Raw genomic sequence first — 15,819 nt, forward strand, 5'->3', positions numbered from 1 at the left:
TGAAGCATCCTGGTCTTTCATAATACCTCATCAGTGCCACAGGCTGATAGCATCCATGCCACACCACATTGAGGCAGTAATTGCTGCAAAAGGGGCCCAAACCAAGTACTGAATACATATGCATGTTTATACTTTTCAGAGGTCCGATATTGTTCTATTCTTCAATCCTTGTCTTCTTGGTTCCATGTAATATTCTAATTTTCTGGGATTGTGGATTTGGGGTTTTCATGAGCTGTACGCCATGATCATCACAATTATAACAAATTAAGGCTTGACTTATCTCGCTTTGCATGTAATGCGTCTGTCTCATATATCAGTTTCACCTTTTAATTTGCATTACTGAAATTAATGGACTTTTGCACGATATTCTAATTTTCCGAGTTTCACCTGTATATAAATATTTGTAGTAGTAGTGTTGGTAGTGTTTGATTCTACTGGTACCCAAAACTACCACTTTTTGTTTTATCATAGTTGATCCTCAACTTCTCCTTGCAGAAATTGCCCAATCTGACCAGCATTCTTCTAAGCCCAAACTTGACAAAAGATGTAGGTGCCATATCGTCAGCGTACATCAAGTTCGAGACTTTGCATCCATCAAGTGGGTGTAGGGGGAAATTTTCTGACACCATGGCCTGCACTATATCATTTATATAAAAATTAAATAAAAAGGGAGCCAATAGACAGCCCTGTTTGACTCTTCTAATTAATAAAATGGGGTCAAATTGTGATCCTTGTCAGCCCACTCTAACCCTGGTCATGAGATTAGAGTGCAGTTCAGTCAGTAACCTGAAAAGCCATCTGTCAATGTCAGTCCTCTTAAGCTTTTCCCAAAATCTAGATCTAAGGACTCAAAAGCTGATGAAAGGTCAATAAATCCAATATAAAGGTGTTTTTAATTACTGTTGGCACATTTCTGGATCAAAGCCTTTAAGGTGATACAGTGATCTATTGTGCTGTGAGTGCTATGGAAGCCTGCCAGCTCTGGGTAAAACAATTTCAACATATCTGCCCGATCCTCCAGCTTGTTTAAAAGGTGTTGAGTGTATAATTTGAAGGATACATTCAGGAGGCTGATTGGACAGAAATTAGAAGGCTCCTGCCTATTGCCTTTTTTGTATATTGGATAAATAATACCTTGTTTCCAGTTTGAGGGGACCACACAGAGGTTATCGGTTTTGGAGAAAAGGATCCAAGGGATCCTATGAGGGTTTTGAGGAAAGGTTAAACATTTGTTTAAAATCGCTTACTTTCCCATTTATTTTGTAGGTCTGGTAGTAGGTAGCACCCATCATGTTCTACCACTCAACCCACTTTAGTGTCCCTAGGAGCTACCCATGGGGAACAATGGGGTGTTTTGAGTTTCCCCATTGTCCCCATTGTCCCCAATGGCCAAAACACTCAAAACCTTTCAGGTTTTGTTTAGTCAAAACAACCAGCTCAACCGTTGTTTTGATGAAACATTTTAGCCATCTGTATTTTGTTTTGAACTTGAAACAAGATGCATAATCCATTTCCATGCACATCCCTAATACTTAAGGGGCTGCTGTTTTGTTCAGGAGTGATGGCGCTGTGAAACTGTAAATTATAGGGAAGAGGATTGGAGCTGGTTTTTCTGATGAAATAAATCTGTTTCTAGTAGGTATATTCTTTGAAACTATCTGTAATATGGATCACGCTGGTGGCATCTGTATGAAATTTGGCAGGCCAATCTCTTGGAGGGGTCATCACAAGTCTGCAAATTTCATGTAGATTGACCAGAAAGCAACAAAATTATGGGTAGAGGAAACTGAGGGACTTGCCCTCATTGAAACAAATGGGAACAAAAATGGATGAATTCATGGTGTCATGAATGTGATTCAAATGAATGCACAAAAACAAGATCATTATATTTAAAACAGAGACCAGATATAATTTTTGAAGTGCAGACCCCTATTTCTAAATTTGCCAGAGGAAGTAGAATTTGAAGCACGTTGCCTCTTGTTGAGTTGGAAGCAGCTTAAGGACAGCCATGGGTCAAAATTAATAGGTTGGTTGATGTGCTAAGAAATGATCATTCCCTGTTTTACTGAGTCAAGCTGTGATTTATATCCTCTCAGCATTGATTGCTATAGGCGAAAGACACTGGAAAGAACTCTAAGGCTCAATTCACACGACAAGCAAAATCATAATGGGTAAGCTTACCTGAGGTTAACCTCAGAAGCCAAGAGTCAGATGATCCAGCAACTCCGGTTTCATTCCCTCCGCCAGCAATCTCCCTCCATGTGCCTCAGTCCACCAGCAACTATTGGTTGTGAAATGCGGGGGGGGGGGGGCTGCTCATGAGAGAAGCTTCAGTAAAAAACCCAGGTTTGTTAGTGGAGCTATGGTTCCAGAAACCAACCCAACCTCAAGCCAAGGGTGGTTTGGAAGCGACAGCAGAATTGTGGATGTAGGATTTTCCTGCATTCGGACAATGAGAAACATCAACCACAGGTAAGTGTAACTGAGCATTAGCATGCCATCTGAATGAGGCCTAAGCCTACTCACAATGAAGTATGTCCCCTTTAGCTCACTGTGGCTTATTTTTGAGCAAACATGTTTAGGATCTAATTATAAAGCCCCTAAGTTCAAGCAAGTCTTTCAGTAACATTCCTGCTACGAAAATCATATTTGTATGGATGACAGGGTTATGGCCTAAAGGAAATGAAAATGGACTTCATATTTGTGTGGCTTGAATGTCAACACCGGAACAAATAAACTGTGGAATGAAAATCTAAGCCGATGGGGCTACTCTGATTTGCAGGCGTTGGTTTTGTGAGACTTAGTTCTTTCCATAGCTTGACAAACTATTGAAAAATGTCCTTTAGCAGACCTTGAACCAAGCTGAGCATGGTTTCACTGTATCTTATATTCTGTTTTTGAAAATGAGAAAGAAATGGCCTTCACTAAGGAAAACAGCATGCATATTTGTAAATATGACTTTGGAAAGAACAGCTTTCAACAATAAGCAATATTCCATTTAGGACCAGACAACTTTATCTAAAGCTGATTTCCAGTCATTGTTTCTCTCATTAACCTTTGCTGCTCTTCTTGGCATAAAGGCGACTTCTGCAATTACTCCTCCCAACCTTTTTCTCTTGCCCATGTTCACCCCCTTTGGCACTCACACCAAACTTTTGATGGTTAGAGGCATCATGCCATTTGGGATATAATGATGTATTTAGCATATGGGCAAAATATTGACTTTGGTACTGTGACTATAACGTCACACACATACACACACACACACACACACAATACAGGGAGGAAAAAAGTTTAGTAGGAGATCTGAAAATGAAAATGCATTAAAATATACAAAATAAGCTAACAAAGGAAACCCCTGCTGCAGAACTTCAAATGCAAGCAACCACAGTGCAGTGCCTTTCCAACTTAATTATGTAATAATTTTCTTTCCTTTTTTCCTCCTTGAAAGTAAAGTTGAGTTGAGTTGTGAAGCTCAAGTCTAATGCAGTGGATGTTGTTTGTTAAACTGGAAACAAAGTGACAGGCCACTTATATTGGCAGGCCTGTTTCCGGTGCTTTGAGTGAAATATGGTCATTATTTGTTGAGTGTCAGTTTGGGTTAGTCTTATTTAGTTTCAAGAAACAGAGGGTATTGCTTCACTGTAGCACACACAAAACGTTTTGAATCTTCTTGTTCAGAATTTACTTTTGATCTAAATTATATGCCTGCAAGACTGAACGATCATGGGTCCCCCTGGCCCCACTGTGCCTGAAGAAATGCCGTATTGCTTTGTATACAAAAAGTGGTTTTGCTTTCATGTATTGCGTGCTGTTAATTATGGGCTACATTCTACTAGCTTTACTCACGCAATTAGGAGCTCTTAGATGATGGTTAGACTTTTTGAAATTCACCAATATGCAATTCACCAATAAGAGAAAGACACTATTGAAACTGCGGTCATGGAATGTATGATGGATTTTAATTTGGAATCTCAGTACTGGTTTATTTATTCATTTTTGCCTCCTATGAAAATAACAGCAACAATAGGAGGGACATTTCAATTCAGGCCTACACTGGAGCATCTAAGGGTTGCAATTATCTGACTGTAGCACTGGCTGCCAAACACCTCACAGGTCAACACATCCTCTTGATCCAGTTGACTGAGGATCTATCTACTGTGCTGTCCAATGCAAAAAGATTGCATTTAAAGACCAGTGCAAGAGGACACTTACCATGCTATCTGGCACTACACAGAGACCTTTGGGCAGCTTGCTGTTGTGGAACTCATGGGCAGGGCACACACCATAAAACCTTGGATGATTTATTAAAACCTGATTTATTTTCTTGTTTTCCTCTCACCCATTCCTTAATTTCCCCTTTCCCCTGGCCATCTCTTCCCTCTCCCATTGCAGCCTTAGTTTGTTACATGTTTTTGGTATATGAAATGTTATTTTTAAAACAGAAAGAAAACCTATTACACTTTATGTAGATCTACTTTGCAAGTTATTACTGTTATGATAAAGACTACATTTACTAGATAAAATCAAATCTGAGAAGTGATTAGCCATTCAGGGATTTGGCAATTGGATTTTACAAAAATATATAGTTGTGCCTGTCAGGTAGCAAAAGTAGATTATTTCTAAAACTTTGCAGGTTGATATTTTGGATCCAGCTATGCTTTTGATTATGACAAAATCATGTTAAGAATGTAATCATATCTCCAACAGCAGATTGTGAAAATGGAAGAGATCCTAGTTAGTTTCTTCTTCTCCATTAGAGATGGAAGCCAGATCTTGTCACATGAGTTCATACTGAGCTACAACTCCAGAGCTCAGCAGTTCCTGTATGACATCATCCTTATATCCCAGAGTACCCTTCAGTACATCAACTGTGTGCTGACCAACAAGAGGAGGGTTTTTTGGCTTGGTCACTCCAAACTGGCTGTACCTTACAGCTGGGCCTGGCAAAAGAAAAGACGAAAAAGAAAGGGAAGAAATAATTGTCATGGTTAATTTTGCATAGAATGATCTCTTCCTGTGCTGGTATAAGAAGTGCCAGCTATCACAAACTGTGCCTTGAGGTATATATTCTATGTATATATTTTGCAGGTTTTAATGCTGGCCGACAGGAGGGAAATTACCCCTAGTAGTCCCCCCAAATTAAAAAGTTAGGCATTGCCGAACTTCAATGAGATTACTTTGAATACTTTCCCTCGTAATGTCGGTCAATAGTAATAGCAACAACAACAATGAAAAACAGAATGGGTTAATTATTCTTATTCATTATAAACTTATTTTATTTATAGCAATCAATTACATTTATATCCCACCCTTCCTCTATGGTTATTTCATACGGGTTATTTCATTTTACCTTCAGAACAACCCTGTGAAGGAGATTAAGTTAAGAGTAATTTTGGACATCATAACAAGATACTGTTGTAAAATCTGCCATCACAACTGAAATGGTTCTAGTTGCTTCTGCATCCATAGCTAGTAGTATCATGGCTCAAGTATTGTTATTTTTCTGATGGGACGTTTTCTGATGCTATTTTTCTGATGGGACATTCTGTATTTCATCTCTTCCCTCGTTAAAACTGCAAAAAGGATGGAGGAGGCAGGCCTAGATAAATGACACCCTGAGAGAATGCTTTCTCACTTTTGGTAATGTTTGCCACCAATTGTGTTATCAGCACCCAAACTCAAGACAGATTGTTAATGTCGAAGGCAAAACAAGCTGCTTTTAAAGTGGATTTGAACTATGTCACTTCCTGAGCTCAGACCATAACATACTCAACATTTCTAGAAAGAGTCATGAAACAAAGATATTGAACCCTTGACAACAAAAGGTGGGAAAGACGTAAATCTATGGAAAATATAGGGTTATATGAATCTATTCTCAGATGCTTGTGACAAAAGTTAGAGTAAGTTCACATATGTTCTTCTCTTGATTGCAACATCATGTGATGACTTGCATGTGTGAATGGGCTATGTCAGGTCAAAACACCCAGAGATTTCATTGTGCCCCCACTCCATATATATTACGTTCAGTAGAAGCATTCACACATTTAACTACAAGCTGATGAATATTTATTCATTCATTCATTCGATTTATATACCGCCCTTCCTAAAGTGGCTCAGGGTGGTTTACATGAAAATCTAAAACACATAATACAATAGTTAAAACAACAACAACAACATTTAAACCAGATTAAAACTCATTATAATTAAGACTAGATATCATTAAAAGCCAGGCTAAAAAGATTCAGTATTAGACGCTGAATAATGTACATACAGGTGCAGATCAGCCCTAAGAGAACAGCAATGAAAGTTGCAGTCATCAGTCATAAGATATTCTGCTTAAACTGATAGCGCCAACCATATCAACCACAGACCATGGAGGATAACGTTTTTTTTCTGGCAGGACACATAAATAAATGATCATTCCATACATGATCAATGCACATATCTAATGTTCAATTTACCAATGCACACATCTAGCTATAAGCCAGACCCACAAAGTAACAGAGCCACTTTCATAGTCTCATAGTTCATGGGTACCTCAGAACTAGTTGCATGTTTTCATTCCACCCACAGAGTTTCATTTATGTTCAAAGAATTAAACCACAAGAGTGATCTTGTGTGTTTACATTATAAAATGAGAAGCAGTCCTTCATGATCGCTTACTGAAATGCCCAAATCCCTCTTCTAAATTTGCTCACAAAGCACTTCTGGCATCATGTACATTATACAAATTCCTTATCTTTTTGTCAGCTGCCACACAATATTCAAACCATTCTTGGGATTTCCTAAACTAGGGCTACTAACAAAGCTGTTTAGCTCAGGATGGATGGCTATGGAATTATTTTGTGGGTTTTTATGTTTACAAGTCTATGTCCCTTATTTCCAGCAGGAGATCCAGAAGGACATTGTGTGCACTGATGATTATGAATCAGATTCAGTAAAAGGAGTTGGGGGGAAATATATCTGTCCACAGACTCCCAGCATAACATACTCCGATCTTAATTGAATAGACCATTCTCCTAACATCCAGTTTTGACATTGCAGTTTGGATCAGATTATTAACCAAGGACACTTTTCTTCTTTTTCTTCATCAGTAGAGTTGTAAAGGTTCTGTGGAGCCAACAATTGAACTAATGCTACTGCAAAATTTGAGACACACAGAGACTTGGGTTTCTGAGTTTTCAGTGGGTAAAGAACATAACACACTATATAAACACAGTGCATTCCTTTAGACTGCTTTTCTAAGCATTCTTTAAAAGCAAAACTATTAAGACAGAAAGAGAGGAGAGCTGGTCTTGTGGTAGCAAGCATGACTTGTCCCCTTAACTAAGCAGGGTCCACCCTGGTTGCATATGAATGGGAGACAAGAAGTGTGAGCAGCACTGTAAAATATTCCCCTCAGGGGATGGAGCCACTTTGGGGAAAGCAAGTTCCCTCCCTGGCTTCTCCAAGATAGGTCTGAAAGAGATTCCTGCCTGCAACCTTGGAGAAGCCGCTGCCAGTCTGTGAAGACAATACTAAGCTAGATAGACCAATGGTCTGACTCAGTATATGGCAGCTTCCTATGGCCCTATGCCTTTCACATTTTGTGCTGTTTATAAACTGAATCTTCATTGACTAGCAACTATTTCTCTCTCTTTTTAAGCTTATATTGGTTGCCTTGGTTGCAAGATAAATTCTTGTCTTATGTTTTGATATATCTCTCTCTCTCTTCCCCTGTAAAGCAGGAGTGATCAACCTGAAACTCTATAACCATCTCCAGCCACACTGGCCAATAGCTACGGATTATGGGAGTTGTTGTAGTCCTCCAGTAGTTGGAGTGTTTCAGGTTGGTCAGCCCTGGTCTAAAGCATTTGGGCGTTATATATTTTGCTGATCTCAAATGCCAGAATCAGTGTTGAGGGAAACCTCAGCAAATGAATGAATGAATCAAATGAATCAATCAATCAATCAAATAAATCCTTGAGATTAAATTAATCAAAACAAAGAGGTAGCAAATAGGCATCAAACATTAATAAGGAGATAGATCAGCCTTAATATCAAAAGGTTTCACAGTGACATAAGTGCTGCCTTGCCTTCTGCACAAAAAGTTGAAGGACTACAGAGTTCCTAAAAAGGAATCCATCAGTGAACTCTACAGAATATGAATATTTATGAATGTAAAACCATCTAGAGCATGGGTCCTCAGTTTACACATCACAAATTAGCATTTCCCCCCTACTGGTGCTATCTATGACCTTGCTCCACCTGATCTTTCACCTCTTTGTTTCTCAACAAGTCTCCACCTATGACCTCTGGTCTTTCAATTCTACCACAGCCACAGATCTATTCTCTTAAATGTCTCTGCACATTACCCCCTTGCTGCCCCCTACAAATGGAACTCTCCTTTTCATATAGGTGGTGCCACCTCTCTCCCTTCCTACAACTCTTCTCAAAACCCTCTTTTCTTATATCCTGGCTTATTCAGTTAATCCTCACTCTTGATTGTAACCAACTTTAAGTTTGTTTAACAGCATTTCTCCTCTCTCCCGAGTTGTCCCCACTACATATTTTAGGTTTTTAGATCACAAGCTTCTTCAGAGCACAGACCTGTGTATGCTGCCTGTGTATCTCCATTAAACACCATGAAGAGTGATCGCCTGGTAAATGATTTTTTTTTTAAAGCAATGATAGCTGGAGAGAGAAAGATGGAAAATGGGCCTCATGTTTCAGATTGAGATTTACAGTGAGTTTTGGGGCTGGAAAGGTTGGAATTACTGATTTAAAAGCAAACATACAAAGGCTTTCAAAGAAAATATCACATATGATATGATATATTTAAACTCTGCTTCCCATATTCATATGAGTGTGTATGGATATCAGGCTCCTATTAATGAGTATTTCATTTGAATGGATGCATATTGCAGACATGCCAAATCTCTACTGATACAACAGCCAGCACCAACGCCAAGATCCAGGTCAAGTGGCAGGAACAGCAGTGGCAATGCTCAGGGAGTGGGGAGGGGTGCCCCGCCCTTTATCAGCCTAACATACTACTCTGATGCATTAGGAAGACAGGCATGGTGGCCCTTGGATCTTCTCAAAGGCTACACCTATCTTCATTATGCACTGTGGAGCAGGGCAACAAAGCGGGGGGTGGGGTTTACTTCGTACTCTCTTTTTTCCTGGCATGCTGCTCCAAAGTGCACAAAAGGTGGAGGAAAACTAGAAAACAACCTCCCTCCTGCCACTTCCTGCCACTGCAATCGTAAGTAAAGGGCAGAGAAGAATTTGTTTTGGAAAGTGGGACATGGGGGCGGGGCATGGAGTATGATTGGGGGAACTAGAGGGGAGGATCGGAAGTAATTTCTGAGTCTCAGTTTGGCTCAGAAGATGGTTCAATTTCTTCCCAATTTGGGGGAGAAGGAAGCTGTCAATTTCTGAGTTAAACTGAGACTGGTGGTGGTGGTGGTGGTGGTGGTTGGTGGTGGTGGTGGTTGGTGTCAGTTTACCTGGTGGTGGTTGGTGGTGGTTGGTGGTGGTGGTGGTTGGTGGTGGTGGACTGGTGGTGGTGGTGGTGGTGGTGGTTGGTGTCAGTTTACCTATCCATAGCAATTAGTACGACGACTTAACAAATTCATCTGTATAGGGTACATTATCAGTCCTAAACTTATGTGCACCGCCTAGGGTGTATTTGTCAGGTGGTATATAAATATGATAAACAAACAAAACAAAAACAAACCAGATTTTGTTCCTATCCATGGTATGGTGTTCAGGAAACACTCAGTGGAACAGAATATGAGGACTTTGATACATACTCTGATCCTTTCAAATGCTGATTGGATGTGCTCCAAGATCTAGTGATTCTCAGGCATATGAAGATGTGAGTATGCAGCTCTTACTCTCAAAGAAACCTTGAAAACTCTTGGTTTGGAACAAAATACACTCCAGATTCTACACAGTGTATGGCCTGTGCATAAGGAAAACTGGATAGGTTTGGGGCAGGTACAATAAGTCCATACCTGAGCTCTTTCAGACTATGATCCAAATCAATGCTATGAACTGAACCCAAGAGTCCTGCCTTCCAGTCACTTACTGCAATCTATTCACCAGATAATGTCTTTAAAAACTAGTCTTGTATTAAGAAAGAATTTGGAATAATTTTCTGGGAAAAGCACACATTTTGCATGTAAAAACTGAACATTCATTCTTCTATATGTGAAGGTCCACACACCAAATATATTGTCATATTTTGACTTATGTGGCAAGTGACTCCAGATACTGCTTTATCACCAAGGTTTCATGGAGCAGCCATTCATATAAACATTATATCCATTATAGTACAAAACTGTTTCAGAGTCTTCCCTAGTACTTGAACTCTACATCATCTTAATAAATTTTGTTTATTTGGCGCCTCTCTGCCATAACATCCCAGGCGCCGAACAAAGCCATAAAGTTAAGACACATAAAACACATTAAAACATAAGATATAAAAGACAGATAAGACAGTGGAAGCATCATTTTGTTACATGAGGTCCCAAGAGAATTAAAAGATTTCTTTTTAAAAGGCTAAACAGTACAGGAGTTTTAATGGTAGATTTCTGAGATGAAAGAGTACAAAGGCAGAGACAGAGACATGTACCAGCTATTTTCCAAACATCAGGAGATGCTTGATGCCCAGATTAATTCCACATACTTGTACATATGTGCATGCACACACAGACACACATTCTTAAATAAGTTGGTTTTTCCATACAAAAAGGGTTAATTGATAAATAACAGATGTGCCAGGACTCTTGTTTGCATTATTAATTAATTAATTAATAATTATTAGGGTTTCTCAAAAAATACTAATGGCACAAATGCACACTGTAGCCTTGCCAGGCATCCCAAAGTGATGTATGACTTCTAACTGAGAGATTGTCTGCCACTTCCTGCCGGAGAATATACCAGCATCCCAGCCACTTCTATGGGACGAATTTTCACCTCTCCAATTTGTAGAGTAAAATACCATATGGTGCAATGTCATCATATAGGGAATATGTTTCCCTATCCCCACCAGTGGCCACCATTGACCTGAATGGAGGAAAGGGACTCATTACATGATGACTTTACATCATATGGTACTTATTTGTACACATTATACCAGATATGTGAAAAGTCATCACACGGAATAAACTGGAACATTGCATGGGTTTATTACCCATGCAATGTTCCAGTTTATTTCGTATGATGTCAAGAATTTGTCAAGTAATTTGGCTGGAGCCAAAAAGCTAATGGAGCATCAAAGATAACTCATGATATATTGTCCTGCACCAATACATATGGTTAGATGATATATTCCTTCTCTTCACTTTCATACTTTAAGTCAGCAAGACTGCAGAGAGGCGAGGGAGCTGGCTGTGCAGGCTTCCTTCTTTCCTGAAGGACAGGCCACACAGCCAATAGGAGCCAGAGTGAGGGAGGAGCTTCCACTGAGCATAACTCCAGTTTTAGAGAGGTGAAACTGGATACCAGTGTTCATATGTAATGCTGGCACAGGCAAACTAGAGGCCCAGCAGAAAAAACTGAGAGGGAAATGAAGGTGACAATGTGCGGTTTGTGGAGGGAAACCACGGGTCCTTTATTTTTTTAATAACCCCGGTTCAAATGTTCAGGTTTGGGAACCAGAGGTGATGATTGTTACCAGAGGTAACAATTTCCTGTTACGTGTGAATGTGGCCATGGTAAGTGATCCTGGTTTATTCTAAGCAAAGTTTTAAAATAAACCAGGATCTGAACCCAAGACTGATTTTCAGGTTCAGATCATTTTTATTTTTGAACACTGGTTAGAATAAGCCATGGTCGCTTGGTCTGGACATAATGATTGATTCTGGTTTATTATTAAGCAGGATTAGAAATAAAATTCTACTGACCTGTACACACAGAGGCAGGGGCAAGTGCTATTGAGGCCTGGAGGACATCACAATGCCAGGTTTTATGGCTCCACATTATGTCTGAATTGACCCACTGTCAAAAATCATACCTGTGTCCTAGTTCACATTACTGAAGGTCCATGGGGGTCACTACTTCAATAATATCTCTACAGAGGAACCATGTGGGTAGACTGAATTATGTGGCTCCTTCGAATGCAAATGGTGCTGGACTCCAGAGAATGACATGGTATGAGATAACTGATAACACAATTCAACTGATCCATGTGATTCACTCTGCAGCGCTTGAAATAGTCCAGAAGCCTCTATGGTGTTTTGACGATATATGAGTTGGCCTCTTGTCTGGAGATTCATGGCAATGTCTACCTCAAAGACTACCTGGAAATATCCAATACAGCTGGATTCTTTCTTCACACACATCCTCTTTATTTTTTCCCTGATGAAGAAAGTTTTCCCTCAAAATGTGTTAGGCATATGGAATTATATTTGCCTATTTTATTTCATTTTATAAATATATACTCCACTTTTATGAATGTCATCTTCACAAGGCATCGAACAATATAAGGTTACAATAACATTAAGCATACAGAATAGCACTTTGGGAACTCTTTACAGTAAATTAGATATAAACATTGTTCTTTTTGTAGAAAACATTGTTCTTTTTGTAAAAGGTTTACAGCCTTTTGCTTTTTCAAAGTGTGAGTTGGACATTTGTCTGAATTACAAGGCCTTTCTCAAAAATGACATGAAAACATTCTAGAATGCTTTCTGGATTTTCCTGATATGCACTTTTCCATCCAAGATACACATATGTATTCTAGATCTGACAATATACATTCAATACTATCCCAAGAACAAACAGGAGATAATGTGTATACTTCTGTTGACAATTCACACGCATCATGCAGGGCAGAATTAACATTCATAGTGAATTCTGTGTTACGTAAAATAACCCTAGTGCCAGGACCTGACAGCACCACAAAAAGCCCTGTGGCATGGAGGAATATAGAGAGGGCAAACATTTGAATGCTAAGCAGGACATGGCTGTTACCCATTTGCCTAGCACCTGATGTCACTTTAGCTGCTACGGATATGGTGCAATCCTCTCTTTGCAAATCCGGCAGCTGAAGTGCCATCATAGGATTGGACTGCCCATCTGTCAGGCTGCTGCGATTCTCCTGCTCCCTCTTATTCCAAGCAATCATCTGTTTCATTTTAATTTTAAATTCTTAAAAGAACACTCAGCATTTGGAGCTGGGGGGGAGTAAAGGCAGGGCAAATTCCACATTTGGACCCTATTCAGATGAATTTACAACTGACAATTTGATCAATACCAACTCAGTATGAAGGGCAGGCAATTGCTTCGGCTTTCCATTGTCTCTTGCCAATCCCTGTCATGTGATATTCAGCTCATCTAAGCAGCAAAATATCAAAGCAATATGGGGCACTTGAGCCTCTTAAACTCGGCAGCCTTTCAGTTCAAGTTGCACGGATGTGCGTGTGTGAGCACAACAGAGTGGCCCTCCAGTCTTGGAGCTGTAAACATTTGCCAGTCTCCAGCAGGGATTTCATTCTATCCTGTGAAGGGCAAAAGAGTCAGAAATCATCTTTCTTCACCCATAAAGGCTACAGGATGATTGGAAAAATGAAATGTAAGAACCAGACACACCCATGAAGAGGAATGAAGTATAAGGCTAGGAAGCTATCCAAAAACCCCTTTTCTTATCCCCCCTTAATAGAGAGGGAGAGAACTTTGCATCCAAGAAGACATCTAAAAAGTTTGAGAGTATAAATTAGAATCAGATTGGAACCAGCCATGCATAAGCAATATTCCATCTCAAATGTGCACAGATCAGTTTCATTAAAGCAATTCCCCATTCACCCTGACTTTTTCCACCTCCTGATGCTTTGGACTAGTTCCTTTTTTATCCCCTTTAACTGTTGAGCAAAGTGCTTTAGCTTACTTGGGTTAGTAATTTTTAAGTTCTAATCGTAAGCAGCAGGTGCTTGGTTTAAATGGGATTTTTCCATCGTTGTCTGTCTGGGAGCATCAGCAGCACCTTCCTCCCACACATCCCATAACCTTTGATCCTTTGCCACTTGCACTTGTGGGTTTCACATTTGACTCTATGGGTTCCCCGCCCCCATGTGATTTTCCCCTGCTCTGCCTTCAATCCAACTGCTAATGCATCTTCCTTTTGCCATGATGCTTGAATTTAGACCTTTGCTTCTACACAAATCACAGTAAAAATGGTTGGAATCCACTGTCTTCAAGAACAACACTAAAGACACCAAATACTTTGTGGCTTAATGAATGGTCCTTATCAACTAATCACACAGGGGGAAAGGTTCTTCTGAACTGCCCTTCTGCACATGCTTCAGATATCTAACCAGTACATAGAGGAGTGGTTCAAACTAAACAACCACTGTGCTTCCATTAGGCATGTGTTGGGAGAATTGCACATTCATCCTCCTCCTCCTCCACCACACAGTTAAAGGGGGCTAATGAGAACATCATCTGGACCAGCCCAATAAGATTAGTTATGGCAGTTTTTTTCTGATCTCTGTGTCCTCAATATTCCACAGGTCCTCGAATCCAAAACAGAGACTATTTGGGGGGTGGGAGTTTGTTAAATTGACAAATATATGTACTTTGGTATGCCCAGGTTATCCCCAGAGTATATAGAACTCACTACCTGATTTTAAGAAGCCCTGTTTCTAAACCAATAGTGACTAGGGCTGTGCATGATCACCAATCCCAGATTGGATCTGGATCTGATCTGATCCAGAACCATTAATACAGGTTTCGGGTCCTTTGGACATTTCAGAATTCCGGTCTCAGGTTCAGAATCGGATTTCTGGAAGGAAAATCCCCATAAGAGTCTATGAGGAAAGTTGTAAAAAATGGTTGGTGGAAAAAGGCTAGACAGGGAGCTCTGGGAGCTGGCACAGAAGTAGGTAAAGATGATAGGACTCTGTGTCCAACCAATTGTTGTTTTTAAATTAATTTTTTAAGTAATCTGGAAATTGTACTTGTATCAGAGAACCGTGGAAGAAAAGCGATGTCACACTTAAGAATTGCTGGGGAGGAGATGTAACATGTGAGAATCTCTGAGGAAATTATGTAACTTCCGAGAATCCACCGCTTTATTTTTTAATTTGTAAGTAAGCTAATTGGTTAAATTTTGACATAAATGCATGGTCAGGCATGCAGGCAGATGGACAACAGAAGATGGTCCCACCCCCCCAACTGTAATTGGGGGAGGGGAATATGGACTCTGTTTTGTATTTCCACTGCCATTTGGAGCCCTAGAATTCCTTTCCAAAAAAGCTCCAGAAAACCTTGAACCATATTGGATAATCCCAGACTGAAATAGGCTTCCCTGTTTCAGATCTGGATTATTTCCGGTATCCTCCAAAATGGCTGATATTGGACAATTTCTGGAATTCTACATATTGCACAGCCCTAATAGTTACTCAACCACCTGAATTCACTATTAGAAAGAATGATGGTTGTACTGTGACAAAACTTTGGAAGTCCCTCTTTGCAGCAAAAAACAGAAGCAGTTGCCAAAAGAAATGATGATGCACTTTATGGAGTGACCTGCTGATCCAATAATGATATTTAATATTGAGTGAAATTGCTTGTTAATGTTTAAAATGTATTGCTGCATTTTAATGGTTTTTAATCCATATGATTCCCCCATCCCACCTCACCCCAGTTTATCATGATGTAGCAACCTTGTTGAAGACTAAGCAGGTATACCCCTGGTCAGTGCCTGGACAAGAAAATGCAGTTTGCATGTAATTGGCTTCAACAGTGTTTCAGCTTTATCTACATAAAAATAATACTTTGAGATGCAACAACTTCACTCTATGCTCATTGTTCATAGGAATTTCCAAT

The 15,819-nt window shown here is 39.8% G+C and overlaps 1 protein-coding gene across 4 annotated transcripts in view; it reads right to left on the reverse strand.

The window, feature by feature from the left end:
* Positions 1 to 3,940: 3,940 nt before the first annotated feature.
* Positions 3,941 to 15,819, reverse strand: part of SUGCT (succinyl-CoA:glutarate-CoA transferase) — a 475,994-nt gene continuing 464,115 nt past the window's right edge. For 3 of the 4 annotated variants that reach the window (XM_053264039.1, XM_053264038.1, XM_053264045.1), the window contains exon 14: positions 3,941 to 4,943. In XM_053264039.1, the coding sequence (XP_053120014.1) occupies positions 4,780 to 4,943 (164 nt within the window). In that variant the 3' untranslated portion in view covers positions 3,941 to 4,779. The remainder of the gene's footprint in view (positions 4,944 to 15,819) is intronic. The other variant, XM_053264044.1, reaches the window with a different exon arrangement.

This window comes from Hemicordylus capensis, chromosome 6, assembly GCF_027244095.1.
Source record: "Hemicordylus capensis ecotype Gifberg chromosome 6, rHemCap1.1.pri, whole genome shotgun sequence".
NCBI lineage: Eukaryota > Metazoa > Chordata > Lepidosauria > Squamata > Cordylidae > Hemicordylus > Hemicordylus capensis.